This window comes from Canis lupus, chromosome 18, assembly GCF_011100685.1.
Source record: "Canis lupus familiaris isolate Mischka breed German Shepherd chromosome 18, alternate assembly UU_Cfam_GSD_1.0, whole genome shotgun sequence".
In the NCBI taxonomy this organism is placed as follows: Eukaryota; Metazoa; Chordata; class Mammalia; order Carnivora; family Canidae; genus Canis; species Canis lupus.
This window is the reverse complement of record NC_049239.1, coordinates 13,659,501-13,686,837: the sequence shown is the minus strand read 5'-3', so window position 1 is coordinate 13,686,837 and position 27,337 is coordinate 13,659,501. Positions and strand designations below refer to the sequence as shown.

General features: G+C 41.8%; 1 protein-coding gene and 1 long non-coding RNA gene across 5 annotated transcripts in view; one reads left to right on the top strand and one right to left on the bottom strand.

Moving 5' to 3' along the window:
* PRKAR2B (protein kinase cAMP-dependent type II regulatory subunit beta) overlaps nt 1–26,965 on the top strand; it is a 93,119-nt gene extending 66,154 nt beyond the window's left edge. For both annotated transcript variants that reach the window (XM_038562710.1, XM_038562709.1), the window contains exons 4-11: nt 785–868; nt 9,768–9,874; nt 12,669–12,822; nt 17,649–17,750; nt 19,636–19,710; nt 21,920–21,985; nt 22,107–22,245; nt 24,993–26,965. In XM_038562710.1, the coding sequence (XP_038418638.1) occupies nt 785–868; nt 9,768–9,874; nt 12,669–12,822; nt 17,649–17,750; nt 19,636–19,710; nt 21,920–21,985; nt 22,107–22,245; nt 24,993–25,126 (861 nt within the window). In that variant the 3' untranslated portion in view covers nt 25,127–26,965. The remainder of the gene's footprint in view (nt 1–784; nt 869–9,767; nt 9,875–12,668; nt 12,823–17,648; nt 17,751–19,635; nt 19,711–21,919; nt 21,986–22,106; nt 22,246–24,992) is intronic.
* LOC106559951 overlaps nt 20,856–27,337 on the bottom strand; it is a 34,059-nt gene continuing 27,577 nt past the window's right edge. For 2 of the 3 annotated variants that reach the window (XR_005373164.1, XR_005373163.1), the window contains 3 exons: nt 22,099–22,330; nt 21,634–21,847; nt 20,856–20,982 (listed from right to left, as the gene is read on the bottom strand). This is a non-coding gene — a long non-coding RNA (uncharacterized LOC106559951). Of the gene's footprint in view, nt 20,983–21,009; nt 21,848–22,098; nt 22,331–27,337 lie in introns of those variants that run through there. The other variant, XR_005373165.1, reaches the window with a different exon arrangement.

Below are 27,337 nucleotides of genomic sequence, written 5' to 3'. Positions count from 1 at the left end.
TTTGGTTCACGTTGGCTGAGCCTCCTGCTAGTCCAGAGGGACTCTGGGGAGTTGACAGGCATTCCCTTGGTCTTCCCCCTCCCGGAATGACACTTTAGGAAGAATATGCTACACTGGGTTTCTCTGAGCTCATTCTAAATCGAGCACACCAGGACTGTTGGATTCATCTTTCCTCAGATTCACTGTCTTGGAATGGCAGCACGTGTTTACTTGGCTGCCTTCGGAAAACCACTCTCTGTGGGGGTAGTTGCATGCATTGTGCGTAAAAACGTACATTAACGTCTAATGCAATATATGGGTAAGAATTGGTTAGCTGCCAGAGACTGTCAGGTTTCAAAGGAAAGATGTACATCCTGAAAGACAATTGTATTCACCGACAGAGTATGAAACGGTGTTAAAGGACATGAAGAGTATTAAGCAGAGTGCAGGCAGTCTCCAGGTCTTCAGCATAGCTCTGCGGCCTGTTGCCCTTTGGTATGTTCCCGAGGGCAGGAAGCTTTGGCGTTTGTAGGGATTAGCCAATCACAGACCTTTGTAAAAGGAACTTGCTCATCTGGGGGAAACACTCCTTTGAAACATGTTCAGGTGCTCTGTTGGTGAATGTCCACCTCCCTGAGACAAGCCCTATCATTTTTCCTTGCTTAGTGGGTGGTGGCTCACGTCTGGTCACCTGATGTGAGCCTCAGCATTGACGGTTCTTCCCTCCAACATCCTGCGGGGCAAATTTGTCCCTTATGAGTAAGATGAGTAGACTAATTTGTTTGTTACTTTGATGTCCTTTTAGATTATACACCCCAAAACTGATGATCAAAGAAATCGATTGCAAGAGGCTTGCAAAGATATCCTGCTGTTTAAGAACCTCGATCCGGTAAGCCAAATCTCAGTAACCAGAAATGGGTTGTTGTTTTTTGTTTTTTGTTTCCCGGTGTCTGTGTGAAGAACTGTGCAGGGGTCATGGATTTAACCCTCTTGACAAGCTAACGTCCCCTGGGATGATGTAAAGGCCCCACTGTGGGTGCCTGTATGTGCACCGGGTTGTCTTCTAGGAGAGCAGTGCTGAGCTCCTTCCAGCCAGGAGTTCGCAGGCCTGCTGGCACTTTGTGTGGGGAAAACATGATCTCATCCGTCAAGGTTACTTGCTAGAAGCATAGCCCTGAGAAATGGCTCAGATGAAGAGAGGGTAGGACCTTGGATTCTTTGTACATCCAGCGGGAACCTGCAGGACGGCACAGGGCCCACGGAGGATTGCCTCTCGCACCAGCTAGTGATAGTAATTACATTTTAGTATACCACTTCCGTATTATTTGTATTTGAAAAATAACATTTCACTTTGCTTCAAAGGTAGAGAGATTTTTTTTTCTTCGTAAGGATTTTGAAATCTCTGGTCTTTGGTTCTGGATGTTTTTCTAAAAACCCCCTTTTTCAATATGAGTGAGCATGCTGTTCACATTTTGCCCTGTACTCTGACCTAAATGTTCTCTTCCTTCATCCTCAGATTATGCTTCTTTGTTGCTATGTGGTCATTTGGGTTGCCATGATCCTGCTGCCGTGACCCAAATGTGGAAACTGAGTCAACTCTTGTAGCTTACCTCAACCTTTTTTTGATCAAATGCAGCATTTTACAGTTTTCAGACTGATGCTCTAGGCCATTAAATTAAGACCTACTCTTTTTAAGATGAGGTCTTCCTAAGTCCATTTTTTAAAAATTTTTATTTATTCATGATAGTCACAGAGAGAGAGAGAGAGAGAGGCAGAGACACAGGCAGAGGGAGAAGCAGGCTCCATGCACCGGGAGCCCGATGTGGGATTTGATCCCGGGTCTCCAGGATCGCGCCCCGGGCCAAAGGCAGGCGCCAAACTGCTGCGCCACCCAGGGATCCCCCCTAAGTCCATTTTTATAAAGAAGAAGCTGTACTGTATTATACCAATACCATATACTCTGGTTCATAGGACATTCTGAAACATTTTAAAAAAATCTTTTGTTTCTAATACCACATATGTTTCTATCACATCCTCCAGGAACGTGGATTACGTTTTGTGACTTTGGCGATCATTGTTTTAGGACCGGACATTACAAGTTTTGTACAGTTTGGCTCAGATCCTCTAGAATTCATACTGAGTTTGCAAAACTGAGAGCTCTAAATAATGGGGCTATTGCTTGTTTGCTCTAGTAATGGAAGATTAAAAAATGAAATTAAGGGGTACCTGGATGACTTAGTTGGTTAAGCGTCTGATTCCTGATTTCAGCTCAGGTCATGATCTCAATGTCGTGAGATCAAGCCCCAAGTCAGGCTCTGTGCTGGGCACGGAGCCTGCTTAAGATTTTCTCTCCCTCTCTCTCTCTCTCTTTCTCTCTCTCTCCCTCCCTCCCCACTTCCCTCACACACCAAAAAAAAAAAGGGAATGAAATTGAGAAAATTTAGAAATTTAGGAATCGAACTGTTTCTTATAGTATTAAATACTAGAATAAGTGACTAAAGGGAATTTGTGAAATTTTGATGGGCTTCCAAGTAATCCCTCATCTCATTTATCTAGAATGATAATGACTCTGTGACATAAAGGACATTAAAACTATGTGATCTCTAATCATCTTCCACCAATAGGAGTCTAAATAATGATTAGTGGAAAGTTACAACTTTGTGTGTATGTGTGTGTGTGTTACTGGAATTGAACTAATTTAGTATTTAACTCTTTTCCTCCAGATACACACAGAAGACAGCTGTAAAATTAATTCTCAGTTTTACCCTTAGGAGTAGACTTCCAGCTAAGGAGATTCTCTGTTTTTCAACTAGAACTTTACGTGGGAGAATTTTAAAGCTCACTAACTGCAGTGCTGCTGCTTCTTTTTTTTTTTTTAAGATTTTATTTATTTGATAGAGAGACCGCACAAGCAGGGGAAGCAGCAGGCAGAGGGAGAGAAAGAAGCAGATTCCCCGCTGAGCAGGGAGCCCTCATGGGGCTGGCTCCCAGGACCCTAAGATCATGACCTGAGCCCAAGGCAGATGCTTTACCAACTGAACTGCCCCTAAAAGCAGTGCTTCTCACACTTTACTGTGCCTGTCCTCAGGGGATCTTGTTAAAAATGCTGTCTGACCCAGTAGGTCTGTGGTGGAGCCTCAGCATCTGCATTTCTCACAGGCTGTCAGGTGAGGCCGCTGCTCCTGGCCCAGAGCCATGCTTCCAGTAGCAAGGACTAGAGCCAGACGTGGAAGGCTCTAGCTCAGGAGTTGGGTACAAGCGCGTGTTCTTTCGCTTGCGTCCTTTCCTGTTGAATCAAAGCCGTATCTCCATGCTGCAGTAGTGAGTGAACAGTGATCTTTGGGTGCCTGTACACCAAGTGATAAGCAGGCAGGGGGGGAGCTGCCGGGGGGCCTTCCTGAGACGCTGCCCTCTCTGTCTCCTCTCCATTAAATTGATTTTTCTTGCCATTTCAACTTTAACTCTTTTAAAGCACCTGTGTAAATTTTGGATGCACTTGAAATAATAAAAAAAAATTTTTTAAGATTTCATTTATTTTTTTGAGAGAAGAGAAGAGAGAGAATACATGAGCAGAGGGAGAGGGAGAAGCAGGTTCCCCGCGGAGCAGGGAGCCCGATGCGGGGCTCCATCCCAGGACCCCGGAGTCATGACCTGAGCTGAGAGGCAGACACTTAACCACCTGAGCCACCCAGGGGCCCCTAAAATAATTTTAAAAAGTTACCACTAGTATATCCTGTTAAGGAACATCTTAAAGTGGTTATTTTTATAAACAGTAAATATTTTAACCTTTTTTTTTTTTTTTTTTGCTGCTGTGTTGGAGGTCTTTAATATATATGTTTTAAAGGCCAGTTCATGGGCAATGGGAAGAAAAGCCAGTTCATGAAATTACCAAATTCATGAATTTTCATTGTTGATTTTTTTTTAAAGATTTATTTATTTATTCATGATAGAGAGAGAGAGAGGCAGAGACACGGGCAGAGGGAGAAGCAGGCTCCATGTAGGGAGCCTGATGTTGGGACTCCATCCCGGGACTCCAGGATCGCGCCCTGGGCCAAAGGCAGGCGCTAAACCGCTGAGCCACCCAGGGATCCCTAATTATTGAATATTTTATTGGAGAGAAGCAATTATATTTACACATTTGCTTCCAAAAGATCTTTCATTCTTTCTTTTCTTTTTTTTTTTTTTTTTTTTTGAGCTCAAACTATCTTGACTTACTTTCCTACTATCTCAAATCCTTCTGGGAGTGATACAAAATTTAGGTAGGTAAAACTGTATTTTTCTTAACAGATTACTACCTGGGATTAGAAAAAAACCAAAAACCTCCCCAAACATTGCAGATTGATGATTTTAGGTTAAGCTCATGTTTTTTTTTGTTTTTTTGTTTTTTTTAATTTTTAAATTTTTATTTATTTATGATAGTCACAGAGAGAGAGAGAGAGGCAGAGACACAGGCAGAGGGAGAAGCAGGCTCCATGCACCGGGAGCCCGACGTGGGATTCGATCCCGGGTCTCCAGGATCGCGCCCTGGGCCAAAGGCAGGCGCCAAACCGCTGCGCCACCCAGGGATCCCTTAAGCTCATGTTTTAAACAGTCTGCTAGTTTTTCACAATATACCTTTTTTTTTTTTTTACAGTAACCCAGATGCACTTAAAGTGAATTACATATTCAACTCCAATAACCTGCTTATACAACCACTCCTTTCGGTTTGATGCCCTGACTGCTCACTGTGCTCCAAAGTCTATAGAAAGCCTTTTTAGGGATGCCACAGAAATACTTAGGGTTCTTGTCCTCTTGGAACTTACAATTTGATGAAGGATTCAAATACACACACAAAGCAGTTTGGTATAACATCGATAAATGCTGTAATGGAGTCAGGACACTGTGAGGATGAGGGTCTCTCGGGGGACCTGGGGATTCAGGAAGCTGGGGAGACCCCCTGAGCTGAGCCTCAGAACTTGAGTAAGGAAGGAGATTGCTAGTGGAAGGAAAGTACAGGGAATGTTCTTACTGGAGCTTGCGCCAAGAGACATCCGTTGGCGAGAGCTCAGATACATGTGTGCTGTGTCACAAAGGACCGTTCTTGAACGCCAGCCACCCTGTAGCATTGGCCACATATTGTAGGCGGTGGGAAGTCACAACTGAAACATTTTAAGCAGCGAAAGTAACAATCAGATGTGTCTGAGTTCACTGTGGTGGCAGGACAGAGGGTAGAGCGGTGGGAAATGGGTTTAGGGAAGGTTAAAAGGGGTTGGTTTCATTGAATATTCAGGATTGGCAGAAATTGACGCTGTTTAGGGACCAAATGATCTGTGACCTGATGGAAAGGGTCTAGGATGACTCCCAGGGTCTTGCTGGAATGACCATGAGCTGGTACCTTTCTCTGAGATGGGAAAATTTGGCGAGAAGGGGAAGCAGTAATTACTAGCAAGAAGAATGATCTTGGCTTTTTACCTCCTAAGTCATCTGAATTCCCTGAAGTCATTGTTTAGCTTAGGAATCCTGTACCTCCTAGGCCTCCAAACAGTTTTCCCAGGAGGGCTCTATAGTCATATGTTGAGCATAGCATTTATAATTATTAATCTCTTTGAAGATATTCTTTTCATGAATATTTTAATGCTCAACTCGGTAGGCCATTTTTCTTCTGAAATATTTCTAATTTGAGACAAACTGAAATAATTTTCCTATTCGCCATGATAGATTCTTCTACTAATGGAGAGTAAATTGTTATTTTTGAAGATAGAGACCTTTCACCGAGAGCTCAGTCCAGGGTTTGCATCCTGTAGAATAAGATGTAGATTTCCTACAGTAGTTGTCAGTCATTGGGATAAGCCCCTGCATATTAAATATTTCCTAAGTTCTTTTCACTCTGTGCATAATTATGGGGAAATTGCATTTTGATTGATTAGAACAGACACCTGTCACATTGAGACGTCCTAGAAGAAATGATTGTTCTGTATTTTACCAGGAATTAGTGTTTTATGTAGCCGTGTGTGAATTCCTAAGCTTTATAAAGTTTTAAAATGCAGCTAAATACCAAGAAAAACAAAAAAATTTACTAGAGCAGTATATCTTTTTTTCTCCATTTGACATTTAGAGAAAGAGCTAATCAATAAGCCTGATATTCCCTCTCCATCTGGCCTAAAAGAGTTTAAATATGAATAGTAAGTGAAACAAAATATTAGTAAACCATTTAATCAAACTTCATAATTTTGATAGGTGACCATATGCTGCCTAGTTGATGAACTCATTTGGATAAAATGGTCCCTGTGGGGCCAATTAGCACCACATGCAGACAGCAATGCTTCACGGTCACATTGGCTTCGTCTTCTGCAGGGGCTCCTGTTTCACAAGTAGGTGTCAGAGCTCACGCAGGGACCCAGGGAGGGGATAAAAACCACTTCCTGCAGGACTCGCCACCATCGTTCCTCCAGAAGCTTTGCTTAGCCAATGTGAAGATGCAATAGTATGTTTTCTGTTTAAATGGAGAGCTGGGGTTTTTTGTTGTTTTCTTTTTTTTTTTAAGATTTTATTTTATTTATTCATGAGAGAGACAGAGAAGCCGAGACACAGGCAGAGGGAGAAGCAAGCTCCATGCAGGGAGCCGGACATGGGACTCAATCCCGGGTCTCCAGGATCATGCCCTGAGCTGATGGCAGGCGCTGAACCACTGAGCTACCTGGGCTGCCCAGAGCTGGGGTTTTTAATGAAAAGTTTTAAGTCTGTGTGCCTATACAATTTATAAAAATCCAAAAAGAACAAAAGAGGAGTCGGGGAAAGGAAATCCCCTTTGTACCCCTGCCTTCCAGCAACCCAGCTTCTCAGGAGCCACGTGCTTAGAGCATTCTCATGGGTATTTCTCCAGGGTCATGTGATTTACAGAGCAGTATATTGTTTTTTAAGTTTCAGTGGCAGCAAACTTTCCACAGTGTCCTGCCTCATTCTTCTTTTTACTTAACAATATAGCCGTATTTATAGAGGTTTTGTATTCTTTTAAAAATTATTGTATTAGTTTATAAAGGTTGAGATTACTAACATTCATGTATTATAAAGCAAAACCAGGAAGACACATTAACCTTTTGCTGTTGTCTAATTTATAAAAATTGCAAACATAGCCAAGGAGGGCCCACAGCATCAAAATAATATTGAAAAAGGAGAGCAAAGTCGGAGGACTCACACTTGCTAATTTCAAAACTTTTACTACAGGGGTGTCTGGGTAGCACCGTCGGTTAAGCATACAACTCTTGGTTTTAGCTCAGGTTGTGATCTCGGGGCTGTGAGATCAAGCGCCACGTCAGGCTCCATGCTCAGCGGGAGTCTGCTTGAGATTCTCTTCTTCTGCCCCTCTCTTCTTTCTCTCTAAAAATAAATAAATCTTTTTAAAAAAACTTTTACTACAGAGCACGAGGAATAAAAACAATGTGTTAATAGCATGGGCAGATGCATAGAACAATGGAATAGAATTAAGAGTCTAGAAACAAACCTATACATTTGATTTATATGTTTAATTTGATATTCATTTGATTTCTGATGAGAGTGCCAAGACCACTCAATGGGGAAAGAAAAGTCTCTTCAACAAATGGTCCTGGGACAATTGGGAACCAAGTTGGATCCCTCCTTTACACTGTACACAAAAATGAACTCAAAATGGATCCAGGACCTAAATGTGAGCTCCCAAACTATAAAAACTCTTAAAAAAAAAAAAACCCACAAGGGTAAGTCTTCATGACCTTGGATTTAGCAGTGGATTCTTGGGTAGACACCAAAAACAGGAATATGAAAAGAAAAGAAGTTGGACTTCATAAAAAATAAAAATTTTGTGCATCAAAGAACGATATTGAAAAAAGTGAAAGACATCTACAAATGGGAGAAAATATGTGGGAAATCCTACATATAAGGGCCTAGTATCCAAAATACATAAAGAACTCTTACAACTCAACAACAAAATAACAACCCAACTTAAAATTGGTCAAAATACTTGAATATAGACATTTCTCCAAAAAAGATACACGAGTTACCAGTAAGTACATGAAAAGATTCTCAACATGGCTAGTCATTAGGGAATTGCCAATCCTGAAACCACAATGAAGTACCAGCCCAGCACCAATAGGGTGGGAATAATTTTTTTTTTTTTAAGAAGGAAACATAACAAGTGTTGGTGAGGATGTGGAGAAATTGGAATCCTAGTACATTGCTGGTGGGAAAGAAAACTGTTTAGGCGCTGTGGAAAACTGCTTGGCAGTTGCTCAGAAGTTAAACCTAGAATTACCGTATGACTCAAGTAGTTCCCCTCCTAGGGTTAACCCAGAAGAGTTGACATAAACATTCATAAATAGCCAAAAGGTGGAAACAATCTAAGCGTCCAGTGATGGATGAATGGATAAACCAATCGTGGTATGTTTACAGTGGAATATTATTCATCTATAAAGAAGAAGAAGTTGGGATATATCTAGAACAAGGATGAACCTCAAAATGCTGAGTGAAATAAGGCAGATGCAGAAGGTCATGTTGTATGATTGTGTTGTGTGAAATATCCAGATTAGGGGAATCCATAGAGACACAAAATAGGTAGGTGGTGCCAAGGGCCAGCGGGAGGAGAGAATCGCAAAATGCCTACTTGGTGGGCACAAGGCTTCCTTTTGAGGTGATGAAAATGCTTTATAACTAAGAAGTAAGTGGTAGTGGCACAATTTTGTGGCCACTGAATCGTTCACTCAACCGTGGTTAATTTTATGAGAAATTCAACCTCATGAAAAAACTGTGTATATATAATTCATCTGAGCATTTTGATTTCCATTAGTTTTCATATTTAATGGCTCACATACACTTTAAGGGGGCAATTAAATGAGCTGAATCAATCACTGAAGCACCTCCATGAAATCCCTGGGTTCCACAAAACCCAGTTTGAGAAACACCGAGCTCTTTTGTGTATTCGAGGGCCTTTGAATTGTTCCTGTATTTGTTCTGCGGAAAGATTTGTTTGTTCTTCACCTTCTAGTTTATTCTCACCAGCTGGAGTTTATCCTTAAGCCTTGTCAACCACGCTTCAGCAGAATAAAAATTTTATGTAACTTAAGTAGTTGTTGAAGAATAGGTTTTATGTTTCTGGCTTCTGTTTTAATAAATCTGTCCTAGGGTGGTGAATGGTTGCTTCTTAAAGAGAACCGTCATGATAAAGAATAGTGTTTCAAATTTGCCATCATTTTTGGGTTTGCATATGTTTTGTTTTGTTTTTCCTGTTCTGTTGTTTTGTTTTTAGTGCTCAACCAAAAGGATTGGAGGCAGAATTTGGATTCACTAAGTACTTAGGTAATCCCTACATAAATCCTAGTGATGACTAAACATAGGGAAGTTTTATTTTTTTATATTTTTTATTTTTTTTTCATAGGGAAGTTTTAAAAACAGTTATCTTTAAAAGATATTTGCAGTAGTTCATTACGAACCTGGTCATTTTAGTTGCCAAGATTCTATTTCATGTATAAGGTCTGTGGTGGTTTGGTGGTTCATTTTTCAATATATTAAACTGGGTGATCGTTGCACTGAAATATTCTGAAGTAGCTAATTATAATTACTTTCATTCAGGTACTGAATATGAAAGGAAATCTATAATCTCCTTTGTTAGGTGGTAAGGACAACTGCACTGTGTATTTTTTTTTTTTTGACAAGACTTAATGGCAGTGATGATATTTCTTTTTCTTTGAGCTGGTTCACAGAAATACAAAGCTGATTACAGTCAAGAGAACATATCGTAGACAAACATAAAGATTGTATCTTTTCTCTTTAAAAAATAGGAACAGATGTCTCAAGTGTTAGATGCCATGTTTGAAAAACTGGTCAAAGAAGGAGAGCATGTAATTGATCAAGGCGATGATGGTGACAACTTTTACGTGATCGATAGGTAAGTTTCGCGTAACCTCACTGCTGAAATGTAAGGAACCATCCCTGTAGAATCTCAGTGGTTCTTATAACAACTGGCAGATTAATATTCGATAGTTGCTGTTACCTCTTTAATATTCACTAGCTTTTAATATTCACTGTTCCCTCTTTATTCTCGTTACTGTATAAAAGGCACAGGAAGCCCGCTGGGAATACGTGTGGTGAAACCACATTAGATCATGGAAAGAGGCATAGTTTATAGAAGAAAGGAGGATTTTGGTTAGTTCGATCTATAAATCTCAATCATTTACTGTGAGCTGCCTCACTTATTAACTTTGGCTTGAGAGGATGCCTGCTACACTTCGAAGGCAAGCAGCGCACAGCATCTGGGGTGTTGAATCATATAACTCAGTCTGTTCTTTTTTCATTAACTATAAAGTAAAGCATGCGCATGGTAGAGAGGGGAGTTTATGCTGTTTCCAGAAATTGTTTATGCATTCTTGTGCATTAAAAACATTATAGAGAAGTTATTTTGAAACATTGTAGAGAAATTATTTTATTTAAATGAGAAGGCATACACTATATTGAAAAATGTGATTTCAGAAAACCTGCGTTGTGCTTTACTTTGTCAAAGCACAGTGTGCTTTAAGCGATAATTAGGTTAAGAGCCCCAAACTGTACCAGGGGAGCGGTCTGAACAGAGGCTTTATTTCTTCACTTCTGTGAAGTGATGCTGAAGTGTCCATGAGACAGTCGGCACCCCCGGCCCCTCCCATTATGGGTGCCACACAGGTCGTCTCTCAGCCGGATTCCCTGGGTTGCATTTGCTTCTCTGGGTGGAGTTGTACTCAGCTCTGAGCCATGCGGGAAATCACACCCCATCTGTCTGCGCAGCCTCATTTCTTGACTTGGCTCTGTGGTTGTCGTCTCTCCTACATCAGCAGTCATGCACGCTCTCTGCGTGCAGGGTTCTCTCTGAGTCCTCCCTTCCCTCGTCCCTAATGCCGTGGTGACCTCGTAGAGCTATTGGCAGGGGCTTCAGGTGAGCCCTCTGATTTTAGCACAGCCCCCCCCTCCCCCATTGTCCCATATGTAAATTAAAGCCTTGATTTTGGAATCTCTGACAGCTTTCATTGGTGAAATTCCTTCAGCTGTTCCACCGTATTTAACTGTAGGGGTGTATGGGAGACCCAAATATGATAAAAACTCCCTTAACCTCTCCATGTTCAGTTAGATCCTAATCACCCATTTGACAGATGAAAATTCCCAGATATGCAGAAGTGACGGGGGTCCCTGAAGTCCTGCCAGCCTGGCATGCAGGTCTCTTGGCCACTGTTCGTGGTCTTTCTGTGGCTCCACTCTGCCCAATGCCTCACGTTGTCAGGGAAGAAATGCATATGAGAAGGTGGTACAGATTTTAGACCGTGTGCTTGCAGCTGGTCTGGGAGCTCATTTTACTTCTCATTAGCACATTTGTGGTGTACTTTGTTCTGTTCAAAGTAGAAAATGTATAAAATGGTGTTAGTGCCAAAGTGGAAACAGCATCCAGAGAAGAATTAGTCTGCACTTGAAAAAGAGTCATGAAACCGTCTACGCATGAATATAAAGTCATTCTCTTATTCATTAATATCTTTGTGTAGTATCTTGTGTTTTTTGCTTTTGCTGTATCTTTACCATTCATAATCCTTTCCTAATCTTAAAAGCTCCCCCCCCCCCCCACCTTTGGTCTTTGTTAAGGATTTAGCCAACAGAATAAAAGCCAGAGTTTCTGCTGCCTGCCCTCCCAGGTATGTCAGCAAGCCTTGAAGCCATGTTCTCTGATAAAACACAGTATATGGGAAGAAGACAGCCCTCCACAGGAAGAATGTAGTTCTATAGATGCAGGAGCTAGTGTATGTAGGACAGGGCCATGCAGAATTGAGTATTGCTTGCCTAGACTATGAACCCAAATAAAAGGTAAGCATAGAATAAAAAAAGACCTACAAAAGGACCAGGATCAGATATTTACTCTGAATTTCTACCCCTTTTTGCTTCACATTGGGGGTCAGTCTACATTAAAGCCCCAGATGACATAAAGAGCCAGAGTAAATTCTTTAGGCTCTGAGGCTATGTGGTCTCTGTCACAACTACTTGGCTCTGCTGTTGTGCAGATCTGTGATCAAGAAGGCAAAAGTGGACCTATGTGTTTGTGTTCTAGTAAAACTTTATTCATGAAAGCAGGCAGCCGATCCATGGGCCATGCTTTGCTGGCCCCTCCCTTACACTATAAAAGAGTCTTGTAAGTGCCGTCCAGTAGTCATGACCAAATTGTTAGAGCTATATTTTTTTTTTAAAAAAAAAAGGTTATTTTCTTCTGACTTCAAAAGTAATACATGTTCATGTAAGGCACAAAAACTCTTTAATTAGACAGTGAACATCCTAGCATCCTTCACTGTTCTTACCCCGAGATAACCAGTCAGCTGTTTCATATATATACATTCCCTCAGAAGGATGTCTGTGCATGTACTATTTGGTTGGAATCATATTTTTTAATCATTTATTACAAACTTCTATTTAGTTTCATCTCATTTTCACCCCCCCAAAGGCACATGTCCGGTCCTTACCATAGTCTAGCTGACGGTCTCTCTTCCTGCTTGTCTGGCACATGGTTGGCGTCTCTGGCACATATCGACGCTCTTTTATTACTTGCCATCAGAGGAGAAAGGGAAGCCAGAAAGGAGATTTCATCGCACACTGGTCTTCTCTGAAATTATGTTTTATTGTCATGAGATTTGACTTGAGTTACTTTTGCCTCTTATTTTTCATCTGCCCAACAGAGGAACATTTGATATCTATGTGAAATGCGATGGTGTTGGAAGGTGTGTGGGTAACTACGATAATCGTGGGAGTTTTGGTGAACTGGCCTTAATGTACAATACGCCCAGAGCGGCTACAATCACTGCTACCTCTCCTGGTGCTCTGTGGGGTTTGGTGAGTGAAATATTTGTTTGACCTGCATGTTATTTGTAAAAATCGTTACCGCAAAAGCCAGGCAGCTAGAGGATTTTAGTTCTAATAGGTGGATTTCTTTGCATTCCTCATCAGTCATCAGGGTATTTATTAAGCAACTACTCGATGCTGAACTTTTGGGTGCTGGGTTAAATCTTCATTTTCTTTTCCCATTGAAGTCAGGAATAACCTACTGGTCCTGGGAAAGATAGATCCAAAATGCTTCCCCCCCCCCCTTTTTTTTTAAGATTGTATTTATTTATTCATGTGAGACACAGAGGCAGAGATACAGGCAGAGGGAGAAGCAGGCTCCCTGTGGGGGGCCCGATGCAGGACTCTATCCCAGGACCCCGGGATCACGACCTGAGCCGAATGCAGATGCTCAACCACTGAGCCACCCAGGTGCTCCCAGAATGCTCCTCTTTTACCCAGCCTTCACAACTAGCCACCCAGACAAGGGAACAAAGCCTTCAGTGCTGTCTTCTCAGATAGCTTTCTGTGGTATTATCTATGCTTCCTCAAGTGGGTTCCCCTGGCCGGAAGCATTGAATCTGTATCACCAGGGCATTTTACTAGAAATGCAGATTCTGGGGCCTCCACGTACTGATGGGGGCCCACTGAATCAGCAGCTCTGGAGATGGGGCCCAGTGAGCTATGCTTGAGCAAACCCACCACGTGACTCAGATGCATGCTAGAGTTTGAGAAGCCTCCATAAACAGATCTCTTGGCGTGCTATAAAATGGTAACCACTTCGCACTGCAAAGCTTCTGGGTAGAATCAAGATACTTGATGCCTGTGTTTCTCACCTGAATGCCTGCTGGGGTTGTGTGGGGTTACGGTGCTGAGGCCCCAGCACAGACTAATTTAATCAGACTCTGCAGGGATGAGACCTAGGCTTTTAAAATAAATTCATTAATGATGATATTTCTACAGGACCTGAAAATTGATTTAAAGACATTTGGGTGAGGTGGGAAGGGAGATTTCTTTTCAAACATGATACCAGGATACAGGGTAGCTGATTCTGGAAACTGTTTAAGCTGGTGCTTCTCAGACTCCGAGGTGCTTACGGATCACCAAGAATATAGTTAAAATGCAGATTCTGATTCACTGGATCTGGAATGAGGCCTATGATTTTGCATGTCTTACAAGCTCCCGGGAGACCCTAGTGCTCCTGTGCCCAGAACACATTTTAAGCAGCGCAGATTTTAGGGCATGTTTGCAATACATGTATTTTCTTTTTAAATTGTTGAAAACGGCCCAGTGTATAGTTTTCGACGTGCATTTATTAGATTAGTTCTCTCAAAAGTCCTTTTGTGGAAGGAGGAGAGGTTGAGATAATAGGAAGTCTGTTGGGCTGGGTCCCAAGGACTGTAGCTTCACAGAAGTAACACATTCCTCTGTGCGGACTCAGCCATTTAACTCTGAAGTGGACTCCGCTGATAAAAATCTCTTGCTCAGAATCAGAAGGACGATACATCTCGTCCAGCTCGTCGTATTAAAATCAGGCGGTTTACTGTTCCGTAGTAAAACTGTGATGAGTCACATTTCAAGTCGTGCAAGAAAAATTGGAATTGTTTCACACGAGAAGAAACTCGTCGTCGTTTGGCGGGTTCTGAGGACCATTAGAGACCAGAACTCCCAAAGCCAGCAGAGTAGAAACCCCAGACCGGAGCAGGCAGGTCCTCCGGCCGCGTTCGCCAGTGACCGGAGTGGTGGGCCCCGTCTAGTCTCCATGAACCCCCGTTCCGTGGCGTCAGTTAAAAATTCAGTCGCCGCGCTGAGGTGGCCAGCCAGGGCCAGAGGGCCGCGCCGTCAGGAAGCCGCCTCCCGCACGTCCTGGGGGCAGCGTGACCGCGGCAGCTTTGGTAGGAGCCCTCCCCAGCGCCTCCCGCCAGTGCCCGTGCTTGCGCCGCCCCGGGATGGGCACCTTCCGAGATGTGACCCATCCATGCGGGTTATTCAAGCGGGCAGTCTGTGACGGTCACCTCGGGGCGGGTGAGCTTTTTAAAAATTAGAATTTGGGCAGCCCGGGTGGCTCAGCGGTTTAAGGCCCGCCTTCGGCCCAGCGCGTGATCCCGGGGTCCTGGGATCGAGTCCCGCGTCGGGCTCCCTGCGTGGAGCCTGCTGCTCCCTCTGCCTGTGTCTCTGCCTCTCTCTCTCTCTCTCTCTCTCTCTCTCTCTGTGTATCATGAATAAATAAATAAAATCTTTAAAAAATAAAAAATAAAAATTAGAATTAACATCTCACTTAATGCTTCACGTGTTTTTTCAGAGTGACTCCCCACACTCCGTTTTTTCAGGGAAAGTCGAATAGAAACGATGTTTCCCTGGATGTTTCCCTCTTAACGGTGACGGTGACGCAGGGGGCCCTGGCACGGGGCGCAGGTAGAAAGAGGAGGGTCCCGAGGGGAGCCTCTCTGCGACTAGGCCTCGGTCACCGTCCCCGTCCCCGTCACCGCCAGGCCAGCGGCCGGGAGCGCTGATGCGCGAGCCCCTGCCCGAGACTCAGGCGGTTGTTGCGAAGCCGCCTCGAGGACATGGGGCTTTCTGGATTTTAATCGTCTGTCACAGCGGGTGAGAAGAGGTGGGCCACTAACAAAGGTTTTCCCGAAGCGGACCCCTCCTCCTCGTGGTTAATTTTTAATCCCTTCGCTCTTTCTAGTCTCCTCTGCCTCGCGCTCACCTGTCCATAAAGTGTAAAGCTCCCAGGCCGGATTCTGCAGCAGAGCCCCTTGGGGACATTGGTGACCTTGTTAGGTTAAGGAGCCCCACATGCAGACGTCGTCCTTGGAGTCCTCCAAGTCTCGGGTCTGAGAACCTCTTTTTTTTTTTAATACCACAGCTGATTCTGATGCAGACCCACGCTTGGAAACTAGTTCAATAATTCTACTAATTATCTTGCAGATTTGTCTCTTTCAAAAAAAATCATTTGGATTAAGATGCCAAATTATAGCCCTTGTAAAACTGTAATAAACCACATTGGGGAACAGGATGTTTGCTCTCCTGGAGACTTCCATCCACGCCTGCATTTTTCTCGATCCCGCCAGTTCAGTTAAATTCAGCCTCACTGTGTCAGCACAGTGATATAATAATTAATGAACATATCTCAGTTTTATTTGATAGTACAGTGGTGTAATTGTTTATCAGTGTGTGACAAACCGACATCATTCTGGGGGCTGCTAGCTGAGAACCATTTAATATACCTAATGTTTTATACATAATATACAAAACGAAGTTTGTAGGAAAACCATTTTTTGAGCTGTTTGTTAATCTTTAAATTTTTCCCTGTTTCCTTAATTGAGTTCTGTATCTTTGAGGTTAAGTAGTGTAAACAGAGGAACGTTTTAGAACCCTGAGAATGATAAACACAGGCATTGGACTCTGATATTCAAGAAAGTTGCATTTCCTCTGTGCACATTTAAAAAAAAAAAAAAACTAACAATGTGGATGGAACAACCTAGCATAGTTTTTTCAGGCTCTCTTATAATTGCTTTATGATTAAAAAAATTTAAAAAAATTTCTACTAGTGTTTTTCATGGGGTTTTTTCTGCAACTCACTAAAATTTCCATTAGGAAATATCACAACCAGTATATTTACTTACCAGTATATTATTATATTTATTTTATGTGTGTCTTTGTGTATAACTGAAATAAATAACTAAACAACGCTTTTCTAGATGTGCATGCTATGATTTTCTGTTCTTTATTTTTTATAAAAATGCTGGTCATGGGTTAATGGGGTCAGAAGGTACAAACTTCTAGTTATAAAATAAATAAGACCTGGGGATGTCTTGTCCACCATGGCCACTATCGTTAATAATACTGCATAGTATATTTGAAAGTTGTAGATCCTAAAAGTTCCCAGCACTAGAAAACAAAGAATTTGTAACTCTGTATGGCGATGAAGTGTTTAACTACATTTATGGTGGTGATCATTTCTCAATATATATGAATACTAAATCGTTATATTGTACACCCTAAACTGATATAGTGTTATAGGTCAGTTATAACCCAGTTTAAAAAAATGCTGGTCGTGTCCACTGACGTCTTGTGACACTCTCGGGCCGTCATCCACAAGAGAAGACCTGTGCTAGTCCAAACTCAGAGACGCTGAGTACCGTGGTGGCTTCAGGGGCTGAGGGTCGGGAGAAATGGGGAGATGGTGGTCAAAGGGTGCAGGCTTCCCATTACCAGGTGAATGAGTTCTGGGGATTGAATAAACAGCTTGGTAATTGGAGTTAACATTGTATGGTATACTTGAATGCTGCTTAATGGAGCTAAGTCTTAAATGTTCTCATTGCAAAAAAGCAAAGGCAATTGTGTGAGGTGATACCAGTAGTAACCCACCCTATTGTGATCATCATTTCACAGTATATAAGTGTTTCAAAGCCCCACATTGTATACCTTAAGCTCACACAATATTATAGATCAGTTATATCTCTATAAAGCTGGAGGAAAGCAAAAACCTGGAGGAAAACAAAAACCGGGGCGAATGCCTTTTTTTTTTAAATGGTGCAATAGCACCACCTTGTGGGCTTATCCCAATTACACCTTGGCCAGATCTATTCTGAATAAAAGTAAACTGCTTAAAAAAAAAAAGAAAAAGAAAGTAATATTTTATATGGGTTATATTTTATGCTTGAAGAAGTGGAAAAATCTGAAAAATTTAATAACGTTAACCTTTTATTTCAAAATCTTCAGTTATTGTTTGTTCCCTACAGGGAATAAAATGAAACAGTCTCTTCAAACTTTTTTTCCTAATAAAATCTACCTCTTAACTGTCTTTGTATCTGCTCTTCTGCCTTTAGGACAGGGTAACCTTCAGGAGAATAATTGTAAAAAATAATGCCAAAAAGAGAAAAATGTATGAAAGCTTTATCGAGTCACTGCCATTCCTTAAATCTTTGGAAGTAAGTATATGTTTATCCTTTTGTTTTATCTTGCTTAAAAAGTTTGTTTCATTTAGAACATTTAGTACTGTAGTAAAGTTTCCTTTTTTTTTTTAAGATTTTATTTATTCATGAGATATACAGAGAGAGAGGCAGAGACACAGGCAGAGGGAGAAGCAGGCTCCATGCAGGGAGCCCGATGTGGGACTCGATCCTGGGTCTCCAGGATCACGTCCTGGGCGGAAGGCAGGTGCCAAACCGCTGAGTCACCCAGGTGTCCCTGTAGTAAAGTTTCTTTGAATAAAAATTTACCCATATTTTTAGTTGAAAAGATTAAATTATGGTGTTTGTATAACACAGTATTTCTTTTACTGCCTGTAGCTACAGGCGTTTTGTTTTGCTTTGTTTTACAGTAGACTTATGTGAGTGCCTACAACAGATATATATGTGGTCTTTATCTAAAAGCAGACTTAATAGATGTTTACTCAAAGAATATAAAAATACTAATTCAAAGGAATATACACATCCCAACATTTGTAGCAGCATTATCTACAAGAGCTAAATTATGGACACAGCCCACATGTCATAACCAATGAATCATAACGAAGAAGTGGGAAATATATGTACAACAGAATATTACTATATTACTCAGCCATAAAAAAAAATGAACTCTTGGCACTTACGACGTGGATGAAGCCTGAGAGTATAATGCTAAGCAAACTAAGAGAAAGACAAATAGCATATGATTTCACTCATGTAACATTTAAACAAAACAGATGAGCTGAGGGAAAATAAAGTGAGAGAGGCAAACCAAGAAACAGATTTAAAAAAAAAAAAAAAACAGATTCTTAACTATAGGGGACAGACTGGTGGTTACCAGGGGGGAGGAGGAGAGAGGGGAGGGGGAAACAACTGGTGATGGGGGTTGAGGAAGGCATTGCTGCGATGAGCGCCAGGTGTTGTATGCAAGTGTTGGATTTGATTGATTTGTGAACTAGGATTTAAATAAAAACTTAAAAAAAAAATTTAAAGCAGGCTTCAAGCTACGGTAGAAATGTAGACAGTAGCACTAGTTGGTCCAAACACAGTGTATCTTTTCCTTCACAGTCAACTTTACTGTTTAGTCCTCTTCTTCTTCAGATTGACACTCGGGGTCTCTTCTGTTTTCAGGCTACACTACTTGGTGAACTTGTCAAATCCCCTGGCTTTAAATATCATTTATATATTGATGCCTCCTAAAATTGATATTGCCAGGCAAGGTCCCTCTCCTCCCCCCCTCCCCCCCCCCAATGGCAGGCGCATTTATCCAACCACATAGTTGACATCTGCTCTCAGGTGTCTGATGACCTCTCTAACCTAGCGCCTCCAGATCTCCTACCCCCGGCTTCCCCATCTTACTGCAGCTTGGCCAGAAGCCTTGGGATTAGTACTGACTCATCTATTGAAATTTGTCTGTTGGGTTGTTGGTACACGCCCGGTAGAGGTTTTGGCCACATTACAGAATGCGTATGAGGCAGCTGATCATGTCTAGCAGCCTCTCTTTTAAATGAAAGTCGATTGGGGGCTGGAAATCCTAACGTACAGGAGAAGACAAAGCCAGGATGGGACATTGGCTGACCATGTGCTGCAGCCAAAGAACTGTTGCTGGTCCCCACAGCCTGTTGTCACCATGTGCCATTAATGTGGCCTGAGTGTTGCTGAGTCTCCTGATTTTTCAAGAGAAGCTGAGAATTCAGATTTTTTGTGAGAAATCGATTTTAAAATGGTGGCAGTTCATTAACACGACACACATGCACAAAGCACACACTGCTCCTTTGATTTGGCCTATAGGCTGCTGGTCTTTAACTTGCGAAATAGATAAGATACCCATTTAGTCTGTTTAATGCTATTTTTTTTTCCTTTGTAGGTTTCTGAGCGCCTGAAAGTGGTAGATGTGATAGGCACCAAAGTATACAACGATGGGGAACAAATCATTGCTCAGGTATAGTGCTGTATAGGGGGTTCAGCTCCGGGTTACGATCCGTTCTTACCGCAAGTCTTGATACATTTTTCATGTGTGTCTAGAACTAGTATGCAGTGCAGATTAAATGAATATTCCACCCAAGGACCTGTTGAGAGTGGTTTAATTTACAGCCATTAAGCTATTTGAATATTTTCTTTATATAACGAACTCCTGATGATCATGTATTAAATCGGCAGGTGGATTTCAGGATAATTTTTTATTGGCACGTGAAATTCAAATGTATCTACAGTAAGATGTTGTCAACAATCAGGCAAGTGTTCCTTGAGGTGTAATAAGGACCCCGAAGATGTGCTGGGAGTTACTGCAGTTTGGTCTGATTAGTTCAGGACGAAGCCTCCTGGGGCTACTCCCGTGATAAAATTAATCCACAAGCAGCGTGTACTGTGTCAGCTTCCAGGCACGAGATGGGGGCCAACATGCTGTTTAACCCCTGATGCTTCTTTGGGACCCCAGTTGGAAAGGGTAGGGCTACACACCTTGGTTACAACAGGGTTGCCAAGAAGTAGGATTTATGAAGTTAGTTGAAGTTGACAGATAAAGCAGACAGATGATAGAGCCTGGATTTTTTTTTTTTTTTTTTTTTTTTTTTTTTTTTTTTACAGCCTGGATTTCTTAATTACAGTTCTGAAGCAATGGGTGGGGGCACCTGGCTGGCTCAGTGGGCACAACCCACCGGCCCAATTTTGCCATTTTAACATGCATTTAGAGCACGTTTTTTTTTTTTTTTTAATTTATTTATGATAGTCACAGAGAGAGAGAGAGAGAGAGAGAGGGGCAGAGACACAGGCAGAGGGAGAAGCAGGCTCTATGCACCCGGAGCCTGATGTGGGATTCGATCCCGGGTCTCCAGGATCGCGCCCTGGGCCAAAGGCAGGTGCCAAACCGCTGCGCCACCCAGGGATCCCTTTTTTTTTTTTTTTTTTTTTTTTAAATTTATTTATGATAGTCACAGAGAGAGAGAGAGAGAGAGAGGCAGAGACACAGGCAGAGGGAGAAGCAGGCTCCATGCACCGGGAGCCTGACGTGGGACTCGATCCCGGGTCTCCAGGATCGCGCCCTGGGCCAAAGGCAGGTGCTAAACCGCTGCGCCACCCAGGGATCCCTAGAGCACGTTTTGAAAACAAAATTATCGGGCGCTTGGCTGACTTGGTCAGTAGAGTGTGTGACTCTTGATCTTGGGGTTGTGAGTTCAAGCCCATTCTGGGTGTAGAGATTATTTAAAAATAAAATCTGAAAGAAAAAATTACAGTCAGTAGTCTTATTATGATTTTAAACACTTAAAAATCTAACAGGAAGCTCTTATGAAATAAAGATAAGAGATTATAGTCTTTTTAGATATTACTTGTCTTTTAATCATTTATAAACATACATTACATAAATCTACAGTCCACATTTTTGTGATGTAATCTGATACTGTGTTTCTTGAATTATATGTACTAAAGAGTTTCAGAATACACAAGTTTCTCTAGAATCGCTTTGAGAGGCTCCCGAAAAGTCAGTATCTGCTATCATCTGTCCTGTACTATTTAATTCAGAAGGCATCATTGGGAATCAAATCAGAGTTCACCCAAAAACAAAAAGAAGGGAAAGTGGGGATGTAGTTAGAAAGGCTTTCAGAAGCGTTTTTGAGGCCCCGAGGTGGAGTGGGACATCTGTAACAATGTCAGGGCCCCCGTGGACTGCTTCCTGGTAAGGCTGGTGGTTTTCTCCTCTGTGGGTGCCCGTGCTGATGCTTGCTGTCAGAGGACACGGGGTACCCATCCGAGTGCTTCTCGAGGAGCACGGGATCAGCTGGCAGGGCAGGGGCTGTGCTGGGACCTGGCACTCCGTTCCTGACTATGTACGCTGCCACCCAGGCTGGACTTGGGGCACAATTCTTACCTCTGTATTTGTCATATTTTCTTGGCTAGTTTTAGCAAGAAGTGCCATGGGAGAGTTGTTATTATTTCAAACAATTTTACAGATGAGCTCGCGACTATGTAATCATTGATCACAGCCTCTCAGTGTAGACGGTGAGATAGTTTGTTCCAGTGGGGGGGTGGGCTTCACTTTTCGGGCAGAGGGTCCATACGGTGGAGCCGGACTGATCTCAGGGCTACGAGAGGCAACGAGTGTGCTGTCAGCTAAGTCTACATTTCTGCCCTCTGCTTTGGTTTCTATCTTACAGGGAGACTCGGCGGATTCTTTTTTCATCGTAGAATCTGGCGAAGTGAAAATCACTATGAAAAGGAAGGTAAGTGTTTGCCCAGCCCTAAGACTCCGCGTTAGCGATGGCTTTCCTTTCGATGCTTACGCTAGGGTTACTGGGTTTTCGTAAGCGGAGTGAAGGCTCATACTCTTGCTTACCTTGTCAGGGGAAGTCAGAGGTGGAAGAGGACGGCGCCGTGGAAATCGCTCGGTGTTCCCGGGGACAGTACTTCGGAGAACTGGCTCTGGTCACTAACAAACCTCGAGCAGCTTCCGCACACGCCATCGGGACTGTCAAATGTTTAGGTAGGAGTCAGAGCAGGGGACGTGCCTGTCCTGCATTTGGTGTGTTCGTGTGACTGTACTGATGGTCTCACTGGGTTCCCAAGTTCTATGGTCCCCACAAAAGAGAACAAGGTTAGGGTTCATTAGAATCCATTTGTGGGAACCTTTAGTTTTTTTCTTTACAAATTGTCACATGCCTATTTTGTTCCTCTGTACAGGCATGAAAGGACATTTTTTTTTTTAAAGATTTTATTTGACACAGGGCACAAGCAGGGGGAACTGCAGGCGAAGGGAGGGGGAGAAGCAGGCTTCCCACTGAGCAGGGAGTCCAAGGTGGGACTCGATCCCAGGACCCTGAGATCATGACCTGAGCTGGAGCCAGACACTTAACCCACTGAGCCAGCCAGGCACCCCGAAAGATTCTGACTGTGGACTTCTAGGTCTAATCTTTCCAGTAAAGTTTGTGTTCCTTATAAAAAGCAAGCTAGAACAGTATTTTGATTGTGTACATCCAGGTCTGTGGGCAGAGCCGGAAGGTCTGCGGAAATACTTCCTCATCCTCGTCCTAGGAAACAAACGTTCAGCTTTGTCAGAGCGCAGTACAGTTTTCTCTGTTGTTCAGCAGTTCATTCTGTGCAGTACAAATGCCCCTTCAGCCGGAAGACCTCTGTCTGTATGAGATCTGACGTAGGAGAAAACTTCACTTTAACAGTGAAAAATGGAATTCAGGAATTGATGTAGACGGACATTGTAGGAAAATTGATTCCACAGTAATTGGCCACTCTGTGCTCTTGCCCACGGTTCAGTAGAATAAACTGAGCTTCCTCAGATCTGCAGGCTTCTTCAGAATTAACTTCTTTGAGAAGTCACTTTTGAAAAGGCTTTTCAGTAAGTATAATATTAGTCAAGTGTTGGGATCCCTGGGTGGCGCAGCGGTTTGGCACCTGCCTTTGGCCCAGGGCACGATCCTGGAGACCCGGGATCGAATCCCACGTCGGGCTCCCTGCATGGAGCCTGCTTCTCCCTCTGCCTATGTCTCTGCCTCTCTCTCCCTCTCTCTGTGTGACTATCATAAATAAATAAAAATTTATTAAAAAAAAATATTAGTCGGGGATCCCTGGGTGGCGCAGCGGTTTGGCGCCTGCCTTTGGCCCAGGGCGCGATTCTGGAGACCCAGGATCGAGTCCCACATCGGGCTCCCGGCGCATGGAGCCTGCTTCTCCCTCTGCCTGTGTCTCTGCCTCTCTCTCTCTCTCTGTGACTATCATAAATAAATAAAAAATTAAAAAAAAAATATTAGTCAAGTGTTATACTTGGAGGAAAGAGATGGTAGGTAGAAACTGATAGGTGATTTTCCTGAGTACAGACAGGAGTAAGAGTAAAGGTAAAGTGAGTGAAACCCCATTAATTTTTTCCTATACTGGGCAGCCCGGGTGGCTCAGCGGTTTAGCGCCGCCTTCAGCCCAAGGTGTGATCCTGGAGACCCGGGATTGAGTCCCACGTTGGGCTCCCTGCATGGAGCCTGCTTCTCCCTCTGCCTGTGTCTCTGCCTCTCTCTCTCTTTCTGTGTCTTCCATGAATAAATAAAATCTTAAAAAAAATTTTTTTTCTATACCAAATTGAGTCACATTAAAGAAAATCTGAGAAATACAGAGGAGGTTAGGAAAATCTAAGGAGTCACTCATACCACCACCACCTGGTGATTAACACATCTTGTTATAATTCCTTCTCATCTTTATTTGCATGAGTTTTCTGGTTTTAAAGTTTTGTCAACTGGTTTTTTTTTTTTTTTTTCATTCACTGTAGCTTATTAGGCACTTGCTCATTTTATTTCTCATTTTATCAAATTGTAACATTGTATTACGTGTATACATATAAGTTAGTCATCTCCATCTCCCAGTGGCAAGTATGTTGGGGGTTCTGGCTCCGTATTTTGGGGTGGGGAGTTTCATGCCTGTGTGCACAGACTACTTTTCCACATACAGGATTTTCCCTTAGAAATGTTCTCAGGAGTATGCTTTCTTTTTGTGGCGTTCAAGGTAAACCGCCAGCTCTCTTGGTCCGTCCTAATTTACATGCTACCAGCAGTGCAGGAATGTCCACTTCTCTATTCTTACAAACTTTGTCTTTTGTACCTTTGCAAATATGAAAGGCAAAAAAAATTTTTGTTTTAATTTGTATTTCTACAGTAGAAGAGTGGGATCATATTTCCCATGTGTATATTACACACTGAGTTTTTAAAAATGCATGAGACAGGCAAGGAAAGTGAGACACGGCATATACTTACAAGCGGACAACAGCCTTTTGGCCACCACTTGGAACTGACCGGACAATAGGGTGAGAGAGTGATCATTATAAAAGGTAACACTGGGTCTTCACAGCATAGCACTGTAAACCCCGAGAGGGGAAGACAGTAGAGGAAAAAGAAAAATCCCTTGCCCCCTTTAAGGAGTTCATATTACTGAAGTGGTGACATCAAAACGAATTTATTTTTTCAAATTCCAAGACCCTTGCCATAACAGCCCATTTTTTTCTTACCATAGACCAGGAGCCTCCCACCCAACCTAGCATTGCACAATCACTGGCTGTTGACTTTTTCAAGTGGAACATTTTTATCCTTATGCCCTTTTCTCGCACTTGATACATGTCTGAAAGTACCAAAGCATTAACACAATGCAGAATGGGCATCATAAGTGACTTCAGAATTTTTCAGATTTCCAAAGAATGTTAAATTTATGTATTTTTCTTTTATTCTCGCCTTTTCTTAGCCATGGATGTGCAGGCATTTGAAAGGCTTTTGGGACCTTGCATGGAAATTATGAAAAGGAACATTGCCACCTATGAAGAACAATTAGTTGCCCTGTTTGGAACTAACATGGATATTGTTGAACCCACTGCATGAAGCAAAAGTCTGGAACAAGACCTGTAGTGACAAAATTACACAGTAGTGGTTAGTCCACTGAGAATGTGTTTGTGTAGATGCCAAGCATTTTCTGTGATTTCAGGTTTTTTTCCCTTTTTTTTTTTTTTTTTACATTTACAATGTATCTGTAAACAGAGTAGTGATTTAATACTCAATAGGCTTTACCATCACTTTCTAAAGAGTAGATCAAAGAAATATTGACATACTGATGAAATGACTTTGTACTCCACAAAATTACAATTTGAGTGAAAGGTTTATTCAAATGATTGTAATATATTGAAAGTATCTGTGTGTAAGAAGATAATTCAAGGACGCTGCCATGGGCGATTTGTGTTCATTTGGACTTCCTCGGATTGCTTGTGTTAGTGACTATGCCCATGTAAAAGGGAATTGGCAGTGAATCATGCTGGACAGCATGGCATCACATTCTTTTTACAACTCTCACTATATATAGTAAGTACAGTTTTAATCATTTTTGTTTTCTCAAGTTTTTCTGGCTTGATAAGTTCTGTGCTGGCCTTGGGCTATGGTGAAATGATAGAACACATCATATGCAATTTTCCAACCTTTTATATTTTTGCAATAAAGTACATTTTGACTTCTTCGGCATAATGTCAGCGACCAGTGGTTTTAAGGACGGGCAGTGTGGTCATTATGATAATAGGGAAGAGTCCTTTTTTAGAGGAGAGATCATTAACACAATTTCCTCATAAAGCGTATATCTGCTTCCTTTTTCCATTTTGTAGTTCTCTATACTCTTTAAAAGTTTGAGTTCGACATTTAATGTAACAAATGGTTTTTTAAGTGCTATATAAACTTGTCTTCTACAAGCCAGAGATCTTACATATGCTAAAAAAGAAAAAAAAGAAAAAAGAAAAAACCACCTCTCCTATGCCAAAAATATTTTGGGGTCCTTATCCACACACAGCATATTTCTCTGTTCTTTACTAGGTGTACATAATATGATCCTTTGCAGACATCTCCCATGGGTTTTCTTTAGGGTGGCAGAAATAAACTTTTATAAGCAAAACCATACGTAAAGATAAAAGGAATTTCTGTCCTGTCCCAATGTACCATTAGGCCTTGCCATTTACATTAATGTAGGACTCAAAAGTGCAGGATGAGCTTAATAGATTTTTCATTGATAATTAATGTGCTTACTGTTCTGACACACAGGATGAATTACATTCGACCAAAGCAGTATTATTCTTCACGTGATTTCTAGGCCCACATGACCCCAGTGTCTGGAGAGGTTAATTTGAACCAGTAGTTCACTCTTAAATGAGTAATTTCATTTTGGGAAATAAGTTTTAAGGAAATGTGTACCTGGGGAAAAATATTCTGTGGCCATTATAGTATGATGTTACTAGAGAACGTTTATGGTCTTACATATATAATGAAAATATGGTTAAAATGTGTTCATCAAATAATGTACATATAAAAAGTATGTAAAGTATAACTTAGCCACGTTTTAGAACACTGTTTAACAATTTTGCAAACTTTCTTGTAGGAAGAGAGCTTACAACAAGAAGATGACTTGTTTTCTATTTCAGATTTTATTTTAAAAGCCAGGTCTGTTAAACAAGAAAAAAACATGACGAATCCCCAGATTCCTGGATCATTATTCTGTATTCTTTATCCACTTTTTTTAAGAGATCTTGTTGCATCAGCTGATTGTTAACTATTCATGGAATAGCAGACAAATGCCTGTTTAATAAAGAACTCTGACCAAGGCTGTAAATGCCAGTTACATTATTTTCAGTATTGTTGGTTATATTTAAATTTACCTTATAATAAAGCACACTTTTATAATAAAAATGTTTTTAATGAAGTTTGGGGGTTTTTTTATTTTTGTTTTTGTTTTTGTTTTGTTTTGTTTTGTTTCACTTATTTCTTTACTAGGACCTCCGTAGCGCATATTGTACTATGTGAGAAGCAGGACAGGGAGGTGGCCCATGTGAGAGCTGCCTCCTGGGCATAACGCAACAAGAAAGTATAGTTCTTTATGGCAATGGGTATTTACAGATTTTAACTATTAGTCATACGTGATTTAAACAGTTGTAGTGTGCTGCAGACTAATTTGGCCGTTTAGGTCTGCTAAAGAAATGTGGCTAATCGGGGGAAGTGACATGTTAAAGTGTCTAATTAAAACACCTCAAGTTTGACTTGTGGATGTGGATGTTATCATTC